The sequence below is a fragment of the Hippoglossus hippoglossus genome, chromosome 8 (genome assembly GCF_009819705.1).
Source record: "Hippoglossus hippoglossus isolate fHipHip1 chromosome 8, fHipHip1.pri, whole genome shotgun sequence".
Classification (NCBI taxonomy): domain Eukaryota; kingdom Metazoa; phylum Chordata; class Actinopteri; order Pleuronectiformes; family Pleuronectidae; genus Hippoglossus; species Hippoglossus hippoglossus.
Genome location: NC_047158.1, coordinates 3213011 through 3237395, shown reverse-complemented (window position 1 = coordinate 3237395; position 24385 = coordinate 3213011). Strand labels below are relative to the sequence as shown.

General features: G+C 42.6%; 1 protein-coding gene across 1 annotated transcript in view; it reads right to left on the bottom strand.

The window, feature by feature from the left end:
• Positions 1 to 3525: 3525 nt before the first annotated feature.
• The window catches only part of igf2bp1 (insulin-like growth factor 2 mRNA binding protein 1), a 54892-nt gene continuing 34032 nt past the window's right edge, over positions 3526 to 24385 (bottom strand). Inside the window, exons 3-15 of the mRNA XM_034594297.1 lie at positions 20581 to 20629; positions 17415 to 17466; positions 15229 to 15292; positions 14381 to 14671; positions 13546 to 13680; positions 12616 to 12738; positions 11851 to 11986; positions 11182 to 11304; positions 10728 to 10844; positions 10538 to 10612; positions 9817 to 9948; positions 9545 to 9658; positions 3526 to 8126 (exon numbers count right to left, since the gene is read on the bottom strand). Of these exons, the coding sequence (XP_034450188.1) occupies positions 7977 to 8126; positions 9545 to 9658; positions 9817 to 9948; positions 10538 to 10612; positions 10728 to 10844; positions 11182 to 11304; positions 11851 to 11986; positions 12616 to 12738; positions 13546 to 13680; positions 14381 to 14671; positions 15229 to 15292; positions 17415 to 17466; positions 20581 to 20629 (1561 nt within the window). The 3' untranslated portion in view covers positions 3526 to 7976. The remainder of the gene's footprint in view (positions 8127 to 9544; positions 9659 to 9816; positions 9949 to 10537; positions 10613 to 10727; positions 10845 to 11181; positions 11305 to 11850; positions 11987 to 12615; positions 12739 to 13545; positions 13681 to 14380; positions 14672 to 15228; positions 15293 to 17414; positions 17467 to 20580; positions 20630 to 24385) is intronic.

Below are 24385 nucleotides of genomic sequence, written 5' to 3'. Positions count from 1 at the left end.
ATGTCTGTCGTGAGTTGGTACTTTACAAATAAAATTGAATTGAATTTATTCTCAATCATTTCAGATCCTGCCCTGCAAACTATGACTGGGGCTGTGTTATGTTGATGGCAGGTATATGCTACATTTCACTGTTCAACATTATTATTGCATACACAAACTTATAAACACATTTCAGTGCCACAATAAGAAGCTGCAAAACAGCAGAATTATTGCTTTTTTTTCCTACAAAGATCTTCTAAAAGACCTGATAGTCCCTAGAAGTGGAGAAAAGTGATACTTCAAGCAGTTTATTGTCTTCCAGTCGTTTCACCGGTGTATTTAATCTTATAATCACTCATGAATCCATCCATCATAAATGCACTTGAGGCCGGTTAGACGCTGGACAGGTCGCCAGTGTATCTCAGAGCCAACATACAGACACATGGAGAACATGCACACTCCACACAGACAGACCCTTGGCCGAACCGGGATTCGAGTCAAGAGAAAGAGTTGTCTGGGCAGATGAGGAGGAGAATAATTACCAAGCCTGATCCATGTTGAAGAGAAAAGTCAGTGGATCAAGCTGAACCTCCTATTTGAGAAAATGTTCCCATTTAACCCGGGAGAACTGGAGGAGTGTGTTGAAGAAAAGTGGGTCAAACTATCAGCTAAGAAGACGTCTCATTGACAGCAACAGAAAGTGTGACAGTTTTAAAAGGATCCCAATATGTTTGATCAGGGTTAAAAGAAGCAACTGTAGAGTCACAGTTATTATTTGGCACTTTCCACGCACCTTCATTGTCTGTCTGTCTCCATTCCCCTGAGGAGTCTGCAGCAGGTTTGAATTCATTAGTACTGGACATTAAGTATTTAAAGAGAATACAAATAAATAAGAGCAATAATCGTCATGTTTTTGTAGAATAAAACACAACTTATTCTTCAAACTACAGATTATTTTTTAATTAGAAACATTCAAGTGTGATTGTTTGATAAACATGTTTCTCTGTAGCTTGTTTTAAACTGTTTAAATATATATATCCTGGATGGTTTTTAATCGATTTATGGCTTTGACAATCTATCAATTTGGAAAGAACCACACAAAGAAAGGACATGAGGCACAGGGTCCGTTTTCTCATCTTTTAATAACACATTCATATCTATGCTCTGTTTTGTTTACAAGGAGTTTAAAACAGGTGTTGATGAGGACTAAAGGAATCAGGCAGGCAGAAGGTGAAAGTCCATATACAGTGAAGACCGAGGGTGCCGCCTGGTGAAAGGAGGGAGACTCAGCACCTCTCACATTGCACCTGAAGTCACTGGGACATGCAAGAGTCTCCGCACGGCTGCACGTTGGAGCTCATGGAGATTTAGATTTTTCAGTTTCGAGGCAGAGGCCAGATGATCCGATTCAAAGTGTCAGACTCCAGCTCTGTGCAGCGTGAGAAGTGCAGGCCTCCCTCCTTCCACATGCAGCGGCGGCACAGTCAGCTGAAAACAACAGGTCCTTTTGCTTTTTGAAACAACGCATCAGAAGTGAAAGTAGATCATCGATCAGTGTAGCAGGTCCTCGCAGGGCGCTCTAACTGTAGGCTTTTCACAGAGAGAAAGAAAAGAAAACGCTAAATGCACCCAAACATAATGGATACAATCTGCTGTCATTAAAAGAGAGAGAAATTAGAAATAAAACATGAAGGATAATTTGAGATTTATTTTTTAAGTGTAAGTTTAATGAAATAAAGAAAAGAAAATGTAAATTGGATGCAGAAATCTCATTTAGGTTGGAAGAACTTTTTTAACAGATGGTAAGCTTTTGTCTCCCCCCCCCCCCCCCGTCACTTTTTTATTCCATTTCATAATCCTTTCAAAAACAACTAAGAATGAAGAAAGAAAACAAAATCATCTTTGGAAGAAGTAAAAGATTTTTCCTTTAATAGACTATCCACTACAGTATATGGAGATGCCGCTACCCAGTTATTCATTTACCTATACTTCTTTCGAGCAACAGTTTTTTTTATTGTTTTTTTATTTAATTTTTGTCCTTTTTCAAAAAAAAGTTTTTACCATTTACCTATTTTTTTTCCTAAGAGGTAGATCAACAAAACAATTACATGGTTACAGGTGTCGTGCCCCTTGATTCAGAAGGTGAAATCACAGGGAGGGACGGAGCTGAAGGAGGATTGTGGGTAATTTTAGTAGTCGGAGGCAGGTATAAAAAACGGTGGTGTTAAGTTGTGATACAAAGTGAGGTTACCGACTAGAATCAGCTTTTAACAGCAGATTTGTGAAATAGAAACTGTTAATACCTCGTCATGATTGGCCCACACCTGGACCAATGGGTTTACTTAAATCCTACCCGACACGTGAAGAAAGTCCTCGCCCCAGCCGCCCTCGCCACCCTGCACCACTATGTGTCCATATTGGGGTTTTTGTCATTTTTTTTTTTATTTGTTGTATTTTTTTTTTTGTCATTTTATTTAATTAACTCTTTTTTTTTTACAGTCCCATCTCTTAGCTGGAGAAGTAAAATGTCAAATACCGAAAAATAAATTAAAGAGTGGAAAAAGAAAAAGAAAAATGACTAACAGAGACTGTCCGTCCGACTGACTGTTTGCTCTTGTCTCGTTTGCAATAAAGAAAATAAAAGAAAACAATCTTCTAGCTGAGTTTGCTTATGTTCTGAGGTAGCGTTCCTAGTTATGTGTCAAGAGGTTGTTTTTTCCGTCGTGTCTCGGTATTGTGTCCCTCTGCCGGGTCAGATCTGTCGAGACTCGGAGCCCTTGTCTGCAGAGGAACGGGGGCGATACGTGTCACGGGGGAGTTTGCGTTGTTTTATGGCAAACTGCTCCTCACGAGATTTTGAAAACTGTCGTCTGTCGAGGCTGAGCTACATGCTGCAAAGATTCTAAAGCAAAGCAAAGCTCTGCTGCCACAACCAAGAAACAAGCAAGATGGTTAACCCTGAAGTCGGGACTATCAAGACCCCAGTCTTTCAATTAGGGGACATTGCCAGTGCGATTTTTGCCCATTCACAGCATTGACTTTACACTGGTGCTGATCATGTTCTAAAGCATGCCATATTATTAAAGATTTTAGATGGTCAATGGGAAATAATACAGACTCCACTCTTCTAACACAAGCTCTCTGGAGCAAGGGTGGAGTTGTGCCCACCAGGGGCCCAACATAGAGATTTTTGCCCAAGGCCCCTAAAGAGGTCACGTTTGGGCCATGCTCAATGTGACAGTGTTTCCAGTCTGGTTGATTTTCATATATCGTAGAGAAATCAATAGAAAAACTGTCTGAGCTAAACCTGATGTTTAGGATATCCTGTGTGATATGTTTTAGAAAATGGTCAGCACAAATATTAAGCAGCACATTTTAATAAATGTGCTCAACAGTCTTGGAATCAAATCATCTAGTTTGATGCTTAAATCTTAGTATGTGGCAGTTTTTTATTTTATTTATTTTTCATTTCGAAATGGTGTGGCACCTCACACTGCCAAACTGTCCACTAGAACTTAATAATATATCACTCAACTTGCATTTAAAAAAAGGACAGGACACTTTTGGGCCCAGAAATGATACAGATGTGATTTCCTCACAGCGGGGAGGAAAACGGGATGAAATCTGAGGAGGATCTGCGATTTCTGTCCCTGTCAGGATGCAGGCTAAGATTAATGTGGGCTGCTCTCAGTGCCACAAGTTGTGTGGGTGTCTGCGTGTAGTTTCTCTTACTGTCACAACAACCCTCACATGTTTTCTCTTCTGTCTCTACTATACATACAAAAACAAGATGAGAGGATTTCAGTTCCAAGATGAGATGCCACCATTTGAATGTAGTATATTTCCTTCTGAAACACAACTGAAGTCGTCTTAAGACCTTAAATTCAAGTGTTACTATTTACTTAGAATGGCTCTGTACTGCATTTTGGACCGAGCCCCTTCCTGTGTGTTTGGCACAGTTACTGTCGTGTAGTGCACTACATGTTAGCAGTCCTTCGTATTTAGTAACTGCCTTTTGTTAATAGATTTGTGCATTCAAAAATAAAATAAAAAAACATAATAAAATTCAACTATTTTAAATTTCATTTTCAAAAAAAATAAAATAATAGTCCGAACGATAGTGAAGAAGAAAAAAAAATGGTGGTTTTTAAAAAAAGAAATCAAAAAGGTCTTGAACAGAAGTGAGCGAAACGAACACGGTGGAGACCAGCGCGAGAGAGGGCGAGGGACCCTGGTGTTCCCGCACGCTCCAAAAATGAAATGATTTTTTTTTTTTCCTTTAATAAAAGTAAATAGCATCTCAATATTCTCCCTAGAGTACAGAAGAGAGGAGAAGAAGAAGAAACGGGGAAAGAAGGTGGTGGCGTTCAGTTGTGGTGAGAATGGGAGGGAAAGGTGCACCCTTTGACCACCCTGCCACCCCCCCACCACTCCCCCTAGCCTCACTTTTCCTCCCCCCTCAACTCTCCACCTTCTTCTTTACCGAACTGCATCAGGTGTTGCAGGAGGTTTTCAGTAATTTTCATAGATTTGACGTAGTCGACATGTTTCATCAATTAGTGCAACAATACGTCCCCAGATGTCACGTCCAAATAAAGCTTGCTGTATTGTCAAAACAAACAAAAAAATAATAATAAAATAAAACACATGAATCCTAACCAATCCAAATGGTTGCGGGCTGAATAAAGAATCCTAACTGTCTTGGTGGTCATGAACAGAGCTCTATGGTTTGGAAAGAAGTGGGAACCTGACACAGGACAAACACGTTGAGCTGTGCAGTTCTCACCTCTGGACAAAAATGGAAGCATAGACACAATAGAATAGACTTGGCCCTGTTTGATGGTGAACTGTCTGGGTAGCCGATGAGGGGTAGCGGTGTATGTTGCCGAGCGTTATCCGTGAGTTATCTGGCAGTGTCCTTCAGTGACTTGGCTTCGCATAAACTTTCCTCTATCAGCGGCTTTTCCCATTATGATTTTTTTATGCTTTTTTTCTCCAAAAATACAAAAAAGTATTGTGATTTTAACATCTTTATGTACAGGTTTTCATCTATTACTCAGCTGAGTTACTGTTGTGTTCAAACTCTCTTGCTTTTCTTTGTTGCTCCCATTTTTAAGAGGTTCTTGGATTTCTCCGTCCTCGGTCCGGTGGAACTCAGACGGACGGGCCATAGGTTCTTGTCCTACTTTTTTCTGCTTTTTTTTTTGTTTCGTTTTTTTTTTCTATAAGTCTCACCCAATCACATCCCTTGACAAAAATGAACATTTAAAACCAATGAACACAAACACGCACGCACACACACGCACCATACACACGTGTAGCCAACAGGGAGCATCTGAGGTGTCGTGGTCAGTGCACAGGTAATAAATATTCACATTCAGAGAAGTCAGAGCTAGTTCCGGTGTGTGTGAGTAGGTGTGTATGTGTAATGCCCTCTCTTGTCTCCATGTGCAGTTACACTGTAGATGGACCATCCACTGCTTATCTGACAAGTTCCCAACCTCCCAATGAGAAAGGTAAAGAAAGACGAGGTGAAATCTGGCTGAAAGCTCACTTGTCCTCTTTCAGGGTGACTAACCCCTTATTGTTGTTTTAAAGCCTTGTCATAATGTTTGGCGCTTCATGATGATGTCATCACAATAAGGCAGGAGAAGAGGGTCCTTCAGGTTGGGCCGGGAGCCACGAGAACAGAGACTCGCAGTGACTTAATGCGACCTGAGGATGAGGTTGTCTGAACGTCATTCTGCACGATAAAAATTAGTAACACCCCCTCCCAAAGATGACAAGAGACCCCAGTGTGCACTTTAGGACCCCCCTCTCAAGTTAATACCACTCCCCATTGGCCAACTTTCTGTTTCAGACAACAGCTGCTCCAATCACACTTCAGGAAGACAGAGAGCATGTTTTCTCACCTAAAAAAGGCAAAATGGCACTCAACCCATTTCCTCTCTGCACTTTGTCTCCCCTCACCTTTGAATAAAAAAGAAAACACTGCCTCTTCGTCATCCTGAACTCATTCAACCAGCATCACAACAAAAAAAACAGAAAAAATAACCAAAGCAACAAGACAATACCTAAAAAAAAATATTTCTTCCTTAAAAAAATAAAAATATTCAGGACTTTCAGCTCTTCTTTTCTTTTTTCTTCTTATATAAAACACCAGCAAGCAAAAAAAAAAGTTAGGAATACTGAGGTAAATTTACCCTGAGGTAGGTTTTATTCTTTTTCATTTCTTCTCTAATCTGTTTTAATCTTGGGGAGAGCGTCCAGGCATAGACCCCGCCCCTCATTATCATACGCAGGCAGGGTCTGGAGGCTCCGCCCACAGGCCTTCGGCAGATTGGGAGAGAGAACAAGGAAGCTGCTCCCCTTCAGATTTTACCTTCTCTGAGCTCAAGGCAAGGAGCTTTGGAAGACTTCGCCTCTTTTTGGGGCTCTGGCGCTAAGGTCAGTCTCAGAGTTGCTTTACTACCACAGGCCACACATGAGAGGCCATGTTGGTCAGACACAAAGTCGACCTTAAATATGGGGTCGTCTTAAGAACCCCAGCTCTTCTGGGGATACCATCCTGTCTAAGACTGGCCTTGAGCGTCCAGCGCTAGAGGACGACAATGAGCAGAAAGTCTCAGACACATCTTGTCTGTCTGTCATTGCAGGACTTTTTCATACAGGTGTGGCGAAACCTCGCACCTGACTCCCTGCCTTCAATACATTCACCCGAGGGGCCGGGCTAACTCACATAGCATATATATACAATATATATAAAATATGCCATTTAAGGTGCGGGCCGCTAGCCAGCTAGCATAGCTGCTGGCTGCTTTTATAAAGTTGTTTTTAATGGTTTCATATATGTGAGCTAAGCCACTGCAATAGAACTGCAGGACCAGCTGCGACCTCAGCTCCCCTTACTGTCTCTTGCTGCGCCTTCCGCCACACAGCTAAATGTGGAGGAGGGGGCTCAGTGCCTGCCCAGCCCCAGCCTTGGTGTAGGCTACATGATGCTACATTTCATAGACAAGGGACTGGGAAATAAACTGAGGACCCCTTTTAAAGAAAGGCAAGACGGCCAGACGCAGCATTTCTTTACATTTACTTGAAAGATTATCTATTTACAACCTTATATTTTCTTCCTTCTTTTTTATTTTCTAATCTCTCCGCTATTCAGAAAGGTCTTTAAAGAGCAGTGTTAACATCTGCGGCCCCTCTTCCACACTCTCATTGGCTCAGGGGTTAGGTGTGGGTGGGGCTAGCCCCCTGCCTGTGACCTATCCCTCTGAGCCGCTGCAGCAGTTTCCAAGCTCCCTCTCCCGGCTCCGCCTCACTGCATATTATCAATAATAGCTCTGAATAAAACATTTCTATACATATATCTCTATGTTTAAAAAAAAAAAAAACACCCTTAAAATATAGGACTGACTGCAGATGGTTGGAGAGGTCTGTAGGGGGCGACAGAGGGGCAAATGGGCCCCTGCTAGTGTGTCCCAGGAGAGCATAGATTTGTTGAGTCAAGTGGACAAGTGTAAACCACAGCAGCAGGGCTCCACCTGACATGGTGAATAATGTTGCCCATGTTGTTTAAACCTATCTGATCCGTGATCAGTGGAGCTGGCTGTAGTACTACCAAGACACACTAGGAGGACACCACCTGTCCCTCTCTCCATCCCTCCTTTCCTTTATCCATCCATCTTCAATCAGTGTCTTTTCTGGCCTGGCATCTGGTCTCTGTTGTCAAGTTTCTTTTCAATCTTAATCCTCTTTTTTATTCATTTCATCTTTTGATTTTATGCATCCCTCCTCTCTAAAACACCTATCTTCCTCTCTGGCTATCGGGCGTACTCCCTCCCTCTTTATATCGCTCCCTGTCTATCGCTGGGTCCGTGTGTCGCTCTCCTGTATCCGTCTGTCCGTCTTATCCGTCCGTCCGTCCGTGCATGTGTCTGTCTGTCTGTCAGTCAGGCAGGGGTGTCCCACAGTGTTTGAGGAGGATGTGGGGACCCTCACTTCCTGCGCGGCTGGTGGTCCGGAGTCAGCCCCTGTGTAGGACTGCCCATCTCTGTGAAGCCCTGTGGATTAGGGCCGGAGCCCATCCCGCCTTTCTGTGGCTGTTTGACCTGGGTCAGGATGTCCCGGATCTTCCTCTGAGCCAACTGGAGGACAGATGAGAGATTACACATCAAGATTTCAGTGTAAAAATATGACTTATATAAAGCAGCCAACAACAGACAGACCAAGTGAGGTGGCTATAGAACTCTATGAATGTGACTGATTACACCCACATCTCTCTGTGGGTAATAAGCCACTGTTTTAACAGGTTCACCGGATCAATTCTATCAGGTGAGCGTGGGTCTGTTTCCCTGCAAACACACAGCACGAAGCACAGTTGAATTTATTCTGGTGTGTCCAAAAACAAGATTGTTACTTTATAAACTCTATTTATTAGCGGATTGCACCAAGACCCTGTTTATAGACTTATGTGAAGAAGAAAAAAACGACGTTGCACTAAGAGGAAAATTATGCTCATGACCAGAGTATTATTAATAAAAAAAAAATTCTATGTAAAATGGGTAAACAAGACTAAATTCCATCCATTAGATTATCGCTCATCGCTGAAGGCAATCCCAGCCATCACTGGGTGAGAGGACCCTCATCAGGTCATGACAGGACTAATTTACACAAACAAAGACAAACAACAATAAAAGACTCACAACCCTACCTCTTACTAAACTATCACACAGTAGCACGGTACTAACAGCAGCTGGTTATAGATCATCTTATGACAAATAAAACAACGCACTACTATGACAGAAAACATGGTGACAAGATCTTCAATGTGAGCAAATGAACACAGTCTGATCCTGGGATTACATGTGAGCTGCTTAATTTACATTTGAAACCCAACAAACCACTACGTCTTCAGAGGAAAACCAAAGTCTCAATGACAGGAAGAGTCTTGTGTTCAACCACGACGAAAGAAGTGAATGTGTTTGGCCATGATTGTCACAACCTCTCACACTCCCTCCTGTCACATATGATGATGTAATTCTTTCTTATCGACCAGGTTCCCAAGCTCAGCAAAGGCGCACCAAGTGTGTGTGGGTTAGGAATATACAGTAGGTGCACATGCCTGGGGAGCAGTGTGCAGAGTGCACTGGACTTTGCTGCCAGGTTCATGAAAATAGAGCCTTAGGGGTCTGTTTTCAGCTTTTTCAAATGTATGAATGCAAGTCTCTGTTGGAGAAAACTGTGAGTTTAAGTAAGGTTGTAATGTAATGGCAATGGTACTTGGTATATATACTATACCAAGAGGAAGCATGTACATCAGGACACTAATGGGGCCCAAAATCTGCATTGGTAGTAAACTACAACACAAGGTGTAGTAGTAGTAAGCTACTAGTAGTAAGTGAGTAGTCAGCTACCACACAAGGAACAAGTGTTGAAGCAGTTATTTGGATACGGCAGTTACTTTTCACAGGATTTGAATGTTTTCTGTCCTTTGGCAAATTTAAAAGCATGTGACCATAAGTGGATGTTATCACAAAAGTTAGAAAGAGCGTGGAGGGAGCACCTGGCTGGCGTAGAAGTGTCCATTGATCTTTACGAGGACCTGGTCATTTTCGTCTGGCGTCTGTTCCCTGGGGACGACCACCTCAGCTGCTGTCAGGTTCTGCAGCTCATTCACCTGGAGACACACAGTTTGGTTACTTCAGGAGGTGGAGGGTCGTTGGTTTGATGGTGATGATGACGAGGGTCATTTCAAAAGCTTAAAATCGAGGGCTTAATGGACTGAACCGCTGCTGTGGCAACCAAAGCGTGCAATGCAAGAAGAGGGTCACTAACCGTCTTTCCCCCTTTTCCGATGACCCTTCCGGCAGCAGCTGCGGCCATCTTGATGTGAGTCTCCAGTTTGACCTCCTCCTTTGGCCCAAAGAAGTTCTCCTCCTTCAGTTTGCCGTAGAGTCTGCCCTGGGCCTGTTCGAGGGAAATGGAGAGATTAAGGCTACAGACAAACTATTACATTTTCTATGAAAATTGCATTTACAAACTAAAACAATCTCTGTTTTGGCTGCTTATCAGTTAAAATTTCCGTTCATATGGGCACAAATCAAACATTTGCATCCTGTGGTGCAGCAAATCCGCAGTGTGGCTTTGTGTGGACTTCAGCTTTGATGAACTTTGACCAGCGTTTAGCAGCGTTTCGGACTGTGCCCTCAAGCACGTCATGGCACGGTCCCACATACGGAAATGTATCAGTAGCAAACCGTCGCCTCCCATTCACTTCCACTCTGTGTGCAAGGAGGCGAACAAAACAAGGTCTTCATGTGCCAAGTTACAGAGTGTTTTTTTTTAACTGAAACGGGTTCTGGAGCGTTTCTAAACTTCTTAGATTTAGTGTCTCTAAAACCACAGAGTAGTGTGGACGCCAGGCGTATCCGTAGCGGAGTTGATGTGTTTTTCAAAAGAAAATGTTATCGTGTGGTTGTAGCGTCAACATCCATTTCATTATCTCGGAGGAGCAGGGATTAACAGCAATCAGCTGGCAATGTCTAGTTAGTGTTACCTTAAACTGAGCCTCAGGGGGTCCGGTGATAATAACCATCCTCTCTTTGGATTCTGAAGTTTCAGCTGGAGCAATCTGGGAGATGAGAGGAGAGGAGAGTAAATGTGGTGGTTGCACGTTCTCCTGTCATGTTGTACTTTTCCCTAGTCAACTTGCAGCAGGTCTTAAAACCTTGTGGTCCGTTACAAACCTTGATGGAGGCCCCAGCGAAGCGGCTCAGCTGTTTGATGTGCTGGCCCTTCTTTCCAATGATGGCCCCCACTGCCTGTGCTGGGATGTATACGTGGACCGTCTCCTGCTCTGGAGACTGAGGACACACGAAGAAAGAATTTCATTACACAACCTGAACATCTACTTGAGATTCAATTATTAAGAAAACACAAATCATTTGTGCTGAATGAAGAACTGTGGAATTGCTGGGCAGCTGGTGGATTTCTTCATTTGAGATTCAAATGTGGAAATGGAGAATCTACGTAAAATAAAATCCTCATTCATACAAACAAAGACAACCGAGTGTATGAAGACTGATCAGGTGACAACTGTCACCGTCTCTGGATGACATCATCACTACATTTCTGCTGGACGCCCTCTGGTGGTTAACATAGAAATGTTTCTCAGAGAATTTACACAGCAAGCATTCTTACCCCAAAGCAGCTGTAGGGGGAGCCAGATCCAGAGTTTCCAGGCGGAGGAGGGGGCATGTTGGAGGAAGAGGGGAAGAGGCCCAGAGCCCCCAGGTTGAGTCCAGGGATCAGGTGAGTCTGTTGCTGTGGAGAGGTAAGCAGGTTTACAGGTGAGTGCATGTGGGGAAAATCCAGTGTTTTAGTTCCTGTGCCATGTATAAAAATGAACAGAAAATAATGGGGAAATAACATAAAATCTAAATGATAAAACTTAAGGTATGCTTGAAAGAGTCCTCCTTTAAGCATCTGTTTGTGTATCATGTGTAACCAACAATTCAATGGACAAACACAGTGTGACACACACTCAGGTGGTGTAACCGTCTGTCCTGCCAGTTTTCAATTCATGACATTGGAGCAATGATTTTACACTGGAAAACCTCAGGTGTTCCCTCTGCATGCTGGGAGATAACACCTTTTCTTTTCCAAACCCCACATGCAATTATTCATCCTGAACTTTTCGCTTTCACATGATGGAAGATTTCAATCCTGCATGGCATAAGAATTTGTTTGTTGAGTGCATCCTAAGAAGAACCGTATTGTCTGTCTGTCTGTGTGTGTGTGTGTGTGTGTGTGTGTGTGTGTGTGTGTGTGTGTGTGTGTGTGTGTGTGTGTGTGTGTGTGTGCACTCACATTCATAGCAGCGACGTCATTCTCGTAGGCCTCTCTGACCTTCTTCATGATCTCCCCCTCAGCATTACAGGAGGCGTCAGTATCACCTATAACTGTAATGGTTCTCTCCATGTTGTACAGCGTCAGGTCCTGCAGCCTGAACAAATCCGGGGGGGGTGGGGGGGTTGGTTACTATTGATACATACAGGTGATCACTTTTGTCTGACCAGCTGCAGTCCAACATGTCGTGCCTTGGGAGGGGACCTGTGTGTGCACTGGGACACTTTAAAAGCCTTTTTGAGAGGACACATAATTCAAGACTCTTCTTTTAAGAAGAAGCAAAACAATGCTAACCTTCAGCATCTTGAAAAGAAAATCTGAATTACACAGTCAAACTTTTAAAAAAGTATTATTATTTTATCATTGTTATTATTACTATTATCACCCTATAAATATCACTCTTATTGTTTTTATTATAACAACCAGTCTGACAGAGTTTAAATATAACAGGAAGACAACTGAGCCAGTAGCAGTAGCTTTCCATAAAAAATGTCCAGGCATTCAAATTGTTGACGAGTGTCATTAATGCAGCGTATGCAGACGACATTCTATTCTCTGAACATGCACTTTTTTTGCGTTCCTCATTACTCCAGGTCAATGTGATATACCCCTGTGACAAACATCTGAAAAAAAAAAAATGATAATCATAGAAAAGGTATTGTAAAATGTGCACATCTTATGTGTGTGTGTGTGTAGTAGTAGTTAGCGTGTGTGTGTGTATCTTACGGGGAGATGGTGATCTTGGTGTCAGTGTCCTGCTCGACTTTCTTCAGGTTGCGTCCCTCTTTGCCAATGAGGCGTCCGACAAAATTGTTGTGAGCAAGAATCTTCAGAGGAACCTCGTCAGCGCTGAAAACAAATACGAGCATTTCAATATATATATATATATATATATTGAACACCAAGCACAAAATATTTCACATGGACACAATTCCTTCTTTAAGGCAAAAGACTACACAAACAAAAACAATAATAATGAAAAAGGATTGGAGGGCCAATGTATACCCAGTGAGCGCTTTATATAACCCAATCAATCAGTGCTATGTTTTTTTATATTGTTCTAATACCATTTCATCATGACATCATTTATACCATATGTATACCAGAAAGAGCGTGGAGGGTTCTTTCAGTTCTGTGATGTGCATTACTGCACATACATCGTGATAATGACATCATTGCTACCATATGATTACATATTGGTTTTTATTCCATATATGGTTGAGTCTATTGTCATGTCTATAAGCCTACAGGAAGGAGTTACCTTGAAAAATGCATTTTTTAACTACATCATTGACATAATTGTTTGACTTCGTCATGATTCATTTATCATATGATGGAAAATACATTTCTGATCAATAGAAGCTTCAGATTGTCTCTCTATTGTTTACAGGGATATCTTGGATTTTTTTTTTTTCAGACCATATTTTTGTTCACCTGGACCTTAGACCTGTGACTCAGCTGCTCCAAAACGTAAACATCTCCAAAGGAATATTTACACCAAGTTAGAAATCTCTCTACATGTTACTGTTACTTACTTTCTACTAACACACACACCCACCCACCCACCCACACCCACACACACACACACACACACACACACACCCCATTATCAGGTTATGCTGTATCACATTATTGACATGATTGTTGGAAACCTACGTCTTGGTGTCTTTGGCCTCCTGGTGCATGATGTCCAGGATCATGCGGCAGGCGGATGAGCAGCCCTCGGGGGTGGAGTGGATGCTGATTGGTTTCTCCGCAGCACCGGCGTTCTCTTTACGGTGCACGTCAATCCTGCATCGACGGGAAAGATTATGGACAGTTCATAAAATCACGCATCATCAGACTTTCGATGATATTCAAAATGTATGAAGGACACAGCTCGTGGGAGGTCTACATGACAATAAATGACAGTGCATGTGCAATCGGCACATATGTGGCTGCAGCCTGGAACACTAGCGGTTCCTCATTCTTGACAAGAACTTGACACTTCGGTTCAGGGTCGGCACGTGGGTACTAATCATCCTGCCTCTCTGAAGCAACATGCTACACTAAACATATAACTTTCAACACTGTGGTTAAAATGGCCTCACATGCTGAAAGATCACTAGTTAAGTCATTTGCCTGAAGGAAACAGCACACAGCAAAAAGCAGGTTTTATAGATCATATAACATAACTTTTTATTTGCAACACAATTTAAGTTCAAATCATTGTGAACAAACCCTAAATAAATCTTTTTACATAAATATAACCTTAGTAACTATAGATACCAATTATAGTTATTTGCATGTAAATTTCTACAAATACAAATGTTGCTATTTTCCATATATAGGACACTTCATGAATGACTCAGGTCCTACTCTGAGGTAGACGTGTGTTTAAGTGAACGTTTAGAGTTTTATGAATCTACAATATCTATTTTTGAAGACATATGACTCCAGTACAACACTCTGTGGAATCTCACACACACGCAGATATTAAGACTGCACTCACTTGCTCTGTGTCTGTTTGGTGATGTTGCGAATGGTAGCGCCCTCCTTGCCAATGATGGCTCCGACATACTGTGTGGGCACCAGCAGCCTCAGAGGGATGTCAGCATGCAGAGTTTTATTGGGCATCCCGGAGCTCGGGGACCCACCACGGGGCCCACGAGACCCATAGCCAGGGCGCCGGCCGTTGTCGGGCCCCCGCTGTCCTCCTTCCAGCTCGGAGATCTCATCCGGGATGTAAGAGACGCGCAGGGCGTTGTTCTCAAACTGGTATCCATTCAGCTTCTGGATGGCTCTGGGTGGGGGGGGGGTCAGCAGTTTATTTGTGAACACTTATAACCATAATTATGAAAACAGTAATGATAATCTAGGTTGTAACTAGTTGTTGTGTTTAATCGAGTGATAGAATAAAACAGTGTGGTATAGATTGGACATTAAATTATCTAATTGGCATTTTAAAATACGTTGAAAACACTTTGGTAAAATTATGAATTCAGAACTTTAACTTCTAAAGGATTTTTTTTGTGGTACTTTTACTCAAATGTTGAAATGTTTCTTCCGCCACTGTAAGTACATGACATTAGACTAATTTCACACTGTAGTTCACTTAAATGACCACTAGATGTCAGAAGTGGAGCATAGAACATACAAGTTGCTGTTACCTCAGCCGGTAGTGTGAAGTGACAGTGATGAATGACCCTTCTAGTTGTCTGTGCTTTTTATGAACTATCTTGACACAGATTTAATAGGTTCAACATAAAGCTCTATATCCAGTTTCTTATACATAAAGGCAGAGATTGAGTGAATAGGAATGAGTGGCAGCAGGACGTTAGAGAGGGATGAGGAACTTACTGCCTGGCGTGCTCCCGGGATGCGTATGTGACATTAACCACTGCAGTCTCACTGTCTGTGTTCACTAAGAGAAAGACAGATGAGAGACAAACACACTTTGGTTTTATATGGGTTGATTTGGCTTCACTGGGTTTGCAAGAATCTCATGAAAGCCCCAGTTATTAAATCATTAAGCTGACTGCAGTGGAAAGACAGTTTTACTCTCACGCCGACTGTGATGCTGACCCATTGTCCTCCATTTAACGCTGGTGGGCATAGTGGCAGAGGTCTGCCCATTACACACACACCAATGCTAATATGTTTAACTCTTCAATTGATGAGGCAATTCCAAATGGATCCAGTGAGAAAAATCCAAACATTACTTGTAATAATAGGACATTGCAAATTGATTTAGAGGCTTCTGCTTGTGTTTTAAGCACATTACATGTATGCATGTTAAAATTAATGAATGACTGTTGCACACTCTCCAATAAGGTGAGGGCACAAGTCAAAAAGTGCATTTATCCATCTGTTTATAACTCGAATGGTTCCAGGAATAAAAACAAACTGTATTTGTTGGACTAGTTTAAAGGACATTTTCTCTGCGCCCCCAATTTGCCATCCATTCTTGACCAGTTCTTATTAAATATGAATTAGTGATTCATAATAATAACAATAATAATATACAGCAGCAGCACTCTGTTGTGAGGGCAGGATCGTTTTTTTTCCTAATCAGTAGAATCAAGTGTTGTCTCCAGTTGAATCTAAGCAGCATCCACTCCTCCAGTGTGAGGAGGGATCATTCACTGTTTGCAGGCCAGATGGGATCTGTAGCCCCACTAACTGTTTCCGGTTCTGTACCAGTGTCTCCTCTGAGCTGGCTTATCCCCAAAGCACTTCCACAGGTAGGCATCAAGGAGGCTTCCTGATCGAATCATCAAACTATCTCAAGCGGCTGCTTTTTTTCAGCTAACTATGCCACTCGTCCGTCCTGCCTGTGAGCTGGGAATCGATCAGGGATCACCATCAGTTCCAGTCACTTCAATGACAATGTGTCATAAAGGAGAAAAGGAACGAGGAGAGAGGAACCTTCCAGAGAATGATGCATTAACTGACAGCAACTTTAATAGGGCTCTGTTGTGTGTCAGCTGATCTGTGGCATAATAAAGAGATATGATCACTGCATGATTACATAATAGTAGGTGAGGTGATCTTATGGAAAGACAACACCAGCGTAACTCATTATTAATGTATATATCATAAAATAAATCCAGAATTAAAAATGAATTGTGTAAATCATAAAAACACTTTCTCGTCACCAAAAATACTTGATTTCTTTCTCTTGTTTGGGGCTGAAATTATTATATGTTTATCAACTGGCTAATTGATTTGTATGCAACAATTTTGATGATCAAATAATCTTTCAAACAAAAGCATTGAACTCTTCCTAGTTCCAGCATCTAAATTATGACAACTTGCATCTTTTCTTTGGATTAAGTGATAACAAATCTAAAAGCTGGTTGGACAAAATTTACTAGATGACATCACTGTGGGCTTCTTAAATGAAAATCAGCAGATTAATTGATAATGAAAAGATCATTTGTTGCAGCCCAGCTCTTTTTTTTATTTATCATTACAAGTTCATCCTGGTCATTCAGGAGAAAGGTGTCCAAACATCTGTCCCAAACAGCTGCACAGTCACAGTTGCCATCAGTCCCATAACATAAGACAATTAAGTATTCAACCTGGTGTCCCATAAAACCTTTTACAAATTATAGATTAAATTTGAGACATTAATAGTTGTTATTTATATTAATCAAAACATTTTAACTGTCTCTCTATATTTATGAAAACATTGTCAATCCTTTTGATCCGCCACTAGAAAAAAATCTATAGCCTAAATATATTTGAGCAGCAGTCATCCAGCATCAAGTGTTTGTCTTATTAAACTGTTGTGTAATATTTTTAGAAATGATAGTCAAGTTGAAATAGAGAGGCAGTGTGTGTGTGTGAGACTTTGCATGAGTCTGAGAAAATTCACTTTGAGAATGAACATTGCAGTAACGACTCTGCCGCCACCTGGGGGCAGCAAAGTGCCACATACAGCCACAGTTTCCACGATATTCTCATGTTATAATTCTTGAAATCATTTTGACTCGTTGGCTCTTTGTAAGATCAGAGGCGCTTGGAGTTCAGTGACGCATTACCTTGTTCACAGTTCTCTACAGTTCCACACTGGGCCAACAGACCATCCAGCACCTGGGGGAAGAGAGGGAAGCAAGGGAGAGAAAGGAGACACTGTCAGTTCATGTGGAAAAGGCAAAGACAGAGAGTGCAGAATAAACAATGATTAATGAGTCTCCGCAGGAAAAGGGAATCACACAAATATGAACAGAAAGGGCTCCAGAGCACAACGAGAAACGAGGAAAGACACTGAAACAATCGACACAGTTTAGTTCATCTTCTATGGGCAACACAAAGCAACTGAAGACATGCAAATCTTTTTGTCTTTTTGCTTATGAACAATATCCACGTGCAACTGAAGATATGATTCTAACTCAGAGGTTAGTGATTCAGAGGCAGTGATGCTCTTAAATGATCCAGCGTGGAATGATGACTGACTTATGTCAAATGCCAACAAAACAAATACTTTTGTAGATTAAAGCTGTGATTCTAAAACGTCTTTATACGACGAAGCCAAAATAATGGGATTTTCTTCTAGTTTTGTTTTTGCCTCTGAAACATTTACACAATGTGTGCAAGTTACTGCAGCGATGCACTACCAAAGCTGAAGCTTCTCCAAACCACATTTAAATTTTATTCCATGTTGCTCCCGCTTGCCTCCAGTACGTCACCTAAAATGCTTCTTTTTTTTTTAAGGGAATAATTGCCTCTCTCCTCGGAGTCAACACTGACTATATTTAATTATTTATTTTCAGAAAGTCTGACACATTTATGTGCTAATTGAAACATTTCAGTTGTTTGGGGGGTGAGATGTCGCCCTCGTGTGGCCACAGTTGGCAGGATCGCAGCAGCAGCGTTATGGAGAGGGGGGACACCAAGGCTCCAGCATGATTTACAAACGGCTCTCGCACAGACCCTCTGCCATTAACACAAGAAATCCCATCACCCTGCTTCTCCAGCGCTCCCATCTCCTGCATTCAGTGTTGTTTCATGAATCAACTGGTTAAATGAAGCGAATTGATTCACTTCACTTCCGAGTGACAGAACATCACAGTATTTTAAAATGCTTTTTGTGTTTTGTTTTGGTCCTTCAGCTCCGTGGAGGAGCCACTGCGACAGAATAATCTTGTACTGATGCAATTTGTAGTAAACTGTAGCTGTCACATAGTCACACACTGTCTACATTCAATACATCTGTAAAACTACTCTTGTGGTAATAGTTAGCAAAACACACCTTACTGATCAGATTTTAAATCATTTATTAATGACCCCACAACCAAGTGGATGGAATTCTTTTCTGTACAGTGTGGAGCAGCTCATCTCAACATGAGATCTAACAAAGACATCGACATAGACGGCGGTGACACAATCACACTAGACAATATAAGGACAGGACAATATCACATACAGTAACATTATAGTGCAGAGTTTTTAACGTGCACGTACATCATGGTGAGAGTTCAGAGTCCTTATGCATGTTGGGAACAAACACTTTTTGAAATGGGCGGATTTGGTGGATAAGGATCTTTGGCGCCTCTTAGAGGGTGACAGTTGAAACAGGTGCCGAGCCGGATGGGAAGGTCAGGGATGATTTTTGTGATGCTGCCTTTGTGGTGCAGGGATTGAACAGGGGGGGGAGGGGGGTTCCAGTGATCTTTGATGATTTGTCCACTATGTGTTGTTGTTTTTTACATGAGTGACTGTTGTAGGCTGCTGTACAAAACTATTATGAACCGAGTATGTGGCTGTGCAGAACTGGACGAGGAGGTGACGTTTGACTTTGAATTTTTTGTTTGTTTTGTCGTAAACACTGCCCTGTTTGACATGATAGGTTTATAGCAGCCGGACAGTGGACAGCAGCCTGTAGCAGAGAGCACTGGCTATCTACCATGGCTGCCAGAGTCATCATGTCTTTACACTCATGTACAATCCAGAGTTTTTGTCCTGACATCGATGCTGCTGTAACTCCTGCTTCATGCTGCAGGTTATACTGACAGAACCCTGGAGCACAGCACTGTTGGTCACCTCGATGACTCATTTGTTGAGTTTTAACAATCCAGAGAGCTACAGATTGAAGCTGCTCAGCTCTGTTCACGTCAGCAGAACAAACTTGTGGCAGCTGCTGAAATCATCGAGAACAATATACTTATTTCCAAAGGTTACTGTGTTCAGAATGCTTGTGTTGTTGAAACCTTCTGAATAAACTCGTGAAGCTGGTCTGTAATCACCATTACTGTCTGTCGCTCTACTCTCTCCTTATGTTCCCCGTCCCTCTCCGCTGCCACTATCAAATAAAGGCTAACGACTTTACTTTTAAAAGTTGTCATTAACAAGAAGACAAGAGCATTTATTATGTTTTTTGATGGGAACATCTGCCTGTATTTGTGCTCAGTCAGCTTAGAAACACGATGCAGCAGCAGCAGTAGCAGCAGCAGCAGCTGGACACCTGTTCAGTCAAAACTGAGCATTTTGGGGGGAAAAGATTTTGTCTATGCAGGACAACCAGGAGCTGTTTTTGTTTTTGACATGAACTACGCCCATTGGGACCAGACTTTCTCTAACTCTGGAGCGTCCAGGTGAGGGGTGGAGCAGCAGGCGGAGGCAGGACATAACATAGAAAGTTCTGCGGTGAAGATCATGTTGTTGTTTACAGCACATCGACCGTGTCTGCCCTTATCACCGAGAACTCTCTCAACACCTGTCAAGTGTCTTCTGGCACTGTTTTTTTCATCCTGAGATTTGGCTGGCAGGAGAAACTCCAGAGAAAGTCTGGAGCCTCTCATGCAGACATTTGATTTCTCAAATACAGCCTCCGAGGGAGAATGTCAGGAGATTATCCAGAATTCTGTGCGTGTCTGAAAGCAGCTAGTGACACTAGTGATCAAATTATGGGGCAGAACTGTGCCACATTTCTGTATTTAAAAAACAGCCAAAAATAAGGGTAAATACCATTTCATGGGAAAAAGGTATTCCCAAATCACCCGTTGAAGAAACTCTTGCAAAAAGAAACCAACTTAGCGTCCTCGTTGAAAACCAGGCGTGCAGTACATTGACAAGTTGCTCATTACAGAACAACAATTTTCACAACATGTAGGTGGTAGTAATGGGAGGTGGGTGTGAGGAGTTTGAGGTCACAGGAACACACATGTAAATGATCCCAGCAAAAAAAAAAAAGGTTTAGGAACTTACCTCCCACTGTAGATGAGGTGGAATGTTTCTGATCTGCAGTTTTCTAGTCCTGTGGAAACAAAACACACCGTATGAGCAAGTTTGAACAATTCTGCAAATTGCCAAAAAAATCTGGATGTGAAGAAGGAAGAAACACACCAAACAACATCAGTGCGTGTGTGTGTTTGTGTGCACGCCGATGACAGGTGTAACACTGCCCCGGCTGTTATACTGAGGGTGTTGGGGGGATGAGAGAGTGAAAGGAAGAGGAGGTCCCTGAATGAAAGCAGAACGTGTCTTGAGAGACAAGCAGACAAAACAGACAGGAAGAGGAAGACAAGCCTTTTTGAAGTAACTTCCACTGATACCGACAATTAAAGCAAATGTCTGAACGACCAACTCTGACTGCTTCAAACTGAATGTTTGAACCAGGACAATGATCTGGTTGTCACCATCCGCCCAAGCCCTATACACATGCACTGTATGAAACGGTTAATGGACTGTATATAGCTCTTTTCTAGTCTTACCGACCACTCAAAGCGCTTTACAGTACAAGTCGCATTCACACATATATTCATTCAGCGCTTCTATATGCTGCTCTTCTCACACTGTCAGCACAGCCATCAGGGCAATTCAGGTTTCCGGAGGAGCTGGAGATCCAACCACCAGCCTGCTTGATGTGGATGATCGACTCTAACCCCTGAGCCACAGCCACCTTGAGAGACCAAATATTTAGGCCCCACCTCTTCTTTGGAAACAACCCTGCTCACAGATGCAGCAGCTGAGAAGTGAGTTGTGTGTCTTCTATGTGTGGCGATATCTCTTGTCTCATCACAACACATCACCCATGTGGTCCCTCGGATTTCCCCTACACCATCTTTATCACTGCCGCTTTGAACCCAGGTAGGAAATGATGTGCAATATGATGATATATACATGTAGCTCATGTGACAAGAGAAAAGTGTCTATCCTGTCATCCTGTTTACTTGGTTTTGCCACAAATCATAATCTCTTTTCACAGCAATATTGTTGGTGGCCTTGTGTTTGTCCACTTGGCCCGGATGCAGCCAGGAAATGTGCATTAATGGCAACACAAACAAACACGAAGGAGAGTGAACATGACACACAACAGGAGAAGGACTGTGCTCGTACCTAACAGGCCAGCTGCTTGGGTCGCATGGAAACAAGTGAAACACCATTTCCTACATGGATGTATACAGGACAGGATGTCTACATCCTCCAACCCAGTCCAACTGCCACAGTCTGCCATGATGGGGATTCAGCTCCACTCGTTCTGAGTAAAAAACCACTGACTCCACAGCCAGTGGTGGGACAGTGTCCTGCTCAGCCACCCACACACAGTGGGCAGGAAGGGTCCTCTGCTGAATAAAAGGGGGACATGTGTCCAGTAAATATATTTTAATCAGTTTTTGAGAGTGAGCGTGTGTGCAAAGAGATTTGCCCTCATAGTCGCCGCGCGTGTCTCCTCCTTGACCGCTTCATTGTTGCACATAGACATCCTCTGAAATAACCCCCCTCTCCTCTTCCATACATAAGGAACACACATTGTTGATTGTGCTGAAGAATCTGAGTGGAAATAATTATTTCAGATAAATCTGTGTATGTTCAGACACATTATTGTATTTTTTTTTAAATGCTTGTTCTCTGTATAGCCTTACAGAAAGTGGATCCATACAGGAAACCCAAACAATTTCCCTTTTGCCTCCGCTAAGGAGCATATGTGTTCACCCCTGTCCGTTTGTTGGCCTGTGTGTTTGTAAGAAAGAGTATCTACAAAAACTTCAGGCCGGATTACCACATACTTGGTGGAAGGATGTGGTATGGGTCAGAAGAGAACAAATGGATCAGGGGGCGGATACAGGACATTTCTTTAACATTACAAGATTGAGATTTCTACTGATTTCCCAGATAAGAATTCATGGATCTTGATTATTTGATGGGACTGATTTCTGTTAATGTGTAATTTGGTGCAGCTCTAAAGGGACTGATGGGCCTTGGTGGAGGTATGCGCTCTACCGAGTGTTAATCTAGGTGTTTCTGTCCAAACTCAAAGTCCCATATAAAACACTTACTCTCAAAAATTGTGCTTGGAACAGGGTTGACTCATGACAATGTGAATAGGTTTTTGAAACCCGACCCTACGTAGCACAAATTTTGCATATGTTGTATTTGTGCTGCACTTTTGACCCTCGGCCTCCTTGTGTTGAAGAGCTGCGGGATATTTGGATGTGGGCCTCACTGGAAATCACTCTCGATAACTTAAATGTACTAATAGAAAAGAGTGCTGTGTCCTATATTCACCGCTCCTTATCCACGCCCCACCCACGTGAGAATCAGTGGCCCTAAACCCCAACAACAACAACCAACCCCCCAACTAAACCCCACCCAAACCCCCCAGGAGGCTCCAGCACAGATGAATAGTCTTTTGTGCATCGAGAATACCTGACCACCCCCCTATTCTAAAAAAAATGGAAAAGCCCTCTGATCCTTAATCAATGCTCAGTTAAATCACAAACTCCACCCCTAAAACCTGTTAAATACACATAAAAAGCGCCCTGTCCCCTACATCTCCACATAGCATCCACAACAACAAACCACCAATAATGACCCACAACACAAACACACAAAAAGTTCTTACTTATCACCACATCAATCCCCGGTTATCCTCTTTGCGCCATTCCAAACCATCACACCCCCACACACACACACACACACACACACACACACACACACACACACACACACACACACACACACACACACACACACACACACACACACACACACACACACACACACACACACACACCCCCATCAAGCCAACGGGCGAACTTGCTTGACCCCTGTCATCCCTGCCTGCCAACCCACGGACTACCCCATTGGCTGAAACCATGGCAACAGGTTAGGAATGGGTGGAGAAAGAAGGTGGATGGGCGGGTGGATGGATGACAAACGAAATGCTTCGCATTTGCTTGTACTCATCAGTTACCTCATGTCATTTGAAATATCTTCGACTCATACCCAAGGCGTTGTGTTGTGTTATCAATCAGTGCGTCACAACACCATTAGCATAAGGCATATTAAAAGTACATGAAGCCTCCTTGAAACAGTTGCCATCAATAACTTGTATTGAATTATTTGTTATTAATACATATACCTGAAAAGCAACAGCACAGTTGAATAGATTTGGAAGTGAGTAACAATTGTCAAAAGCGACAATATTAGGTTTGGCTGAGACCCTCATCCCTGACTCACTGTTGATATGCAAAGATGGAAACACTTTGTCAATGGAGCTTGTAAATGTCTGAAGTTAAACATAAAGAAAAAAAAACCACTGTGCTGTCGAGGTTCCTCGCTCAGCTCCCATCTCCAGCAGAACAAAGGAGCGGAGAGAAAGAGGAGGAGAAAGAAAAAAGAGGCCAAGAGAATGAAAAGAGTGTGGTCCTCGAGGAGGAGGTGGAGGAGAGTAGCGAGAGAAGAGGAAGGCATTGCTTCTAGGGGGGGGGGGGGGGGGGGGCAAGGGTCAGGGGTCAGAGCTCTTGAGACCAGACAGAGGTGGCCCCCTAGAACCACAATGAGCTGTGTCTGTGGGTATGAGGGTGTTGTGCTGCCCTTTCATAGACACAAAACGCAACATGGACCTGAATAACTAGAAGCCAGTGGAAGAGATGCAAACCCAATCAACATGACCTTTTCAGAGTAAATTCAACATCAGTGTTGCTTTCCTTTCAATTCTTCGAACAAAGCATGAGGAACAACCTCTCCACCTAACCATGTTCACTGTCAGGCCAGCCATGTTGGCCAA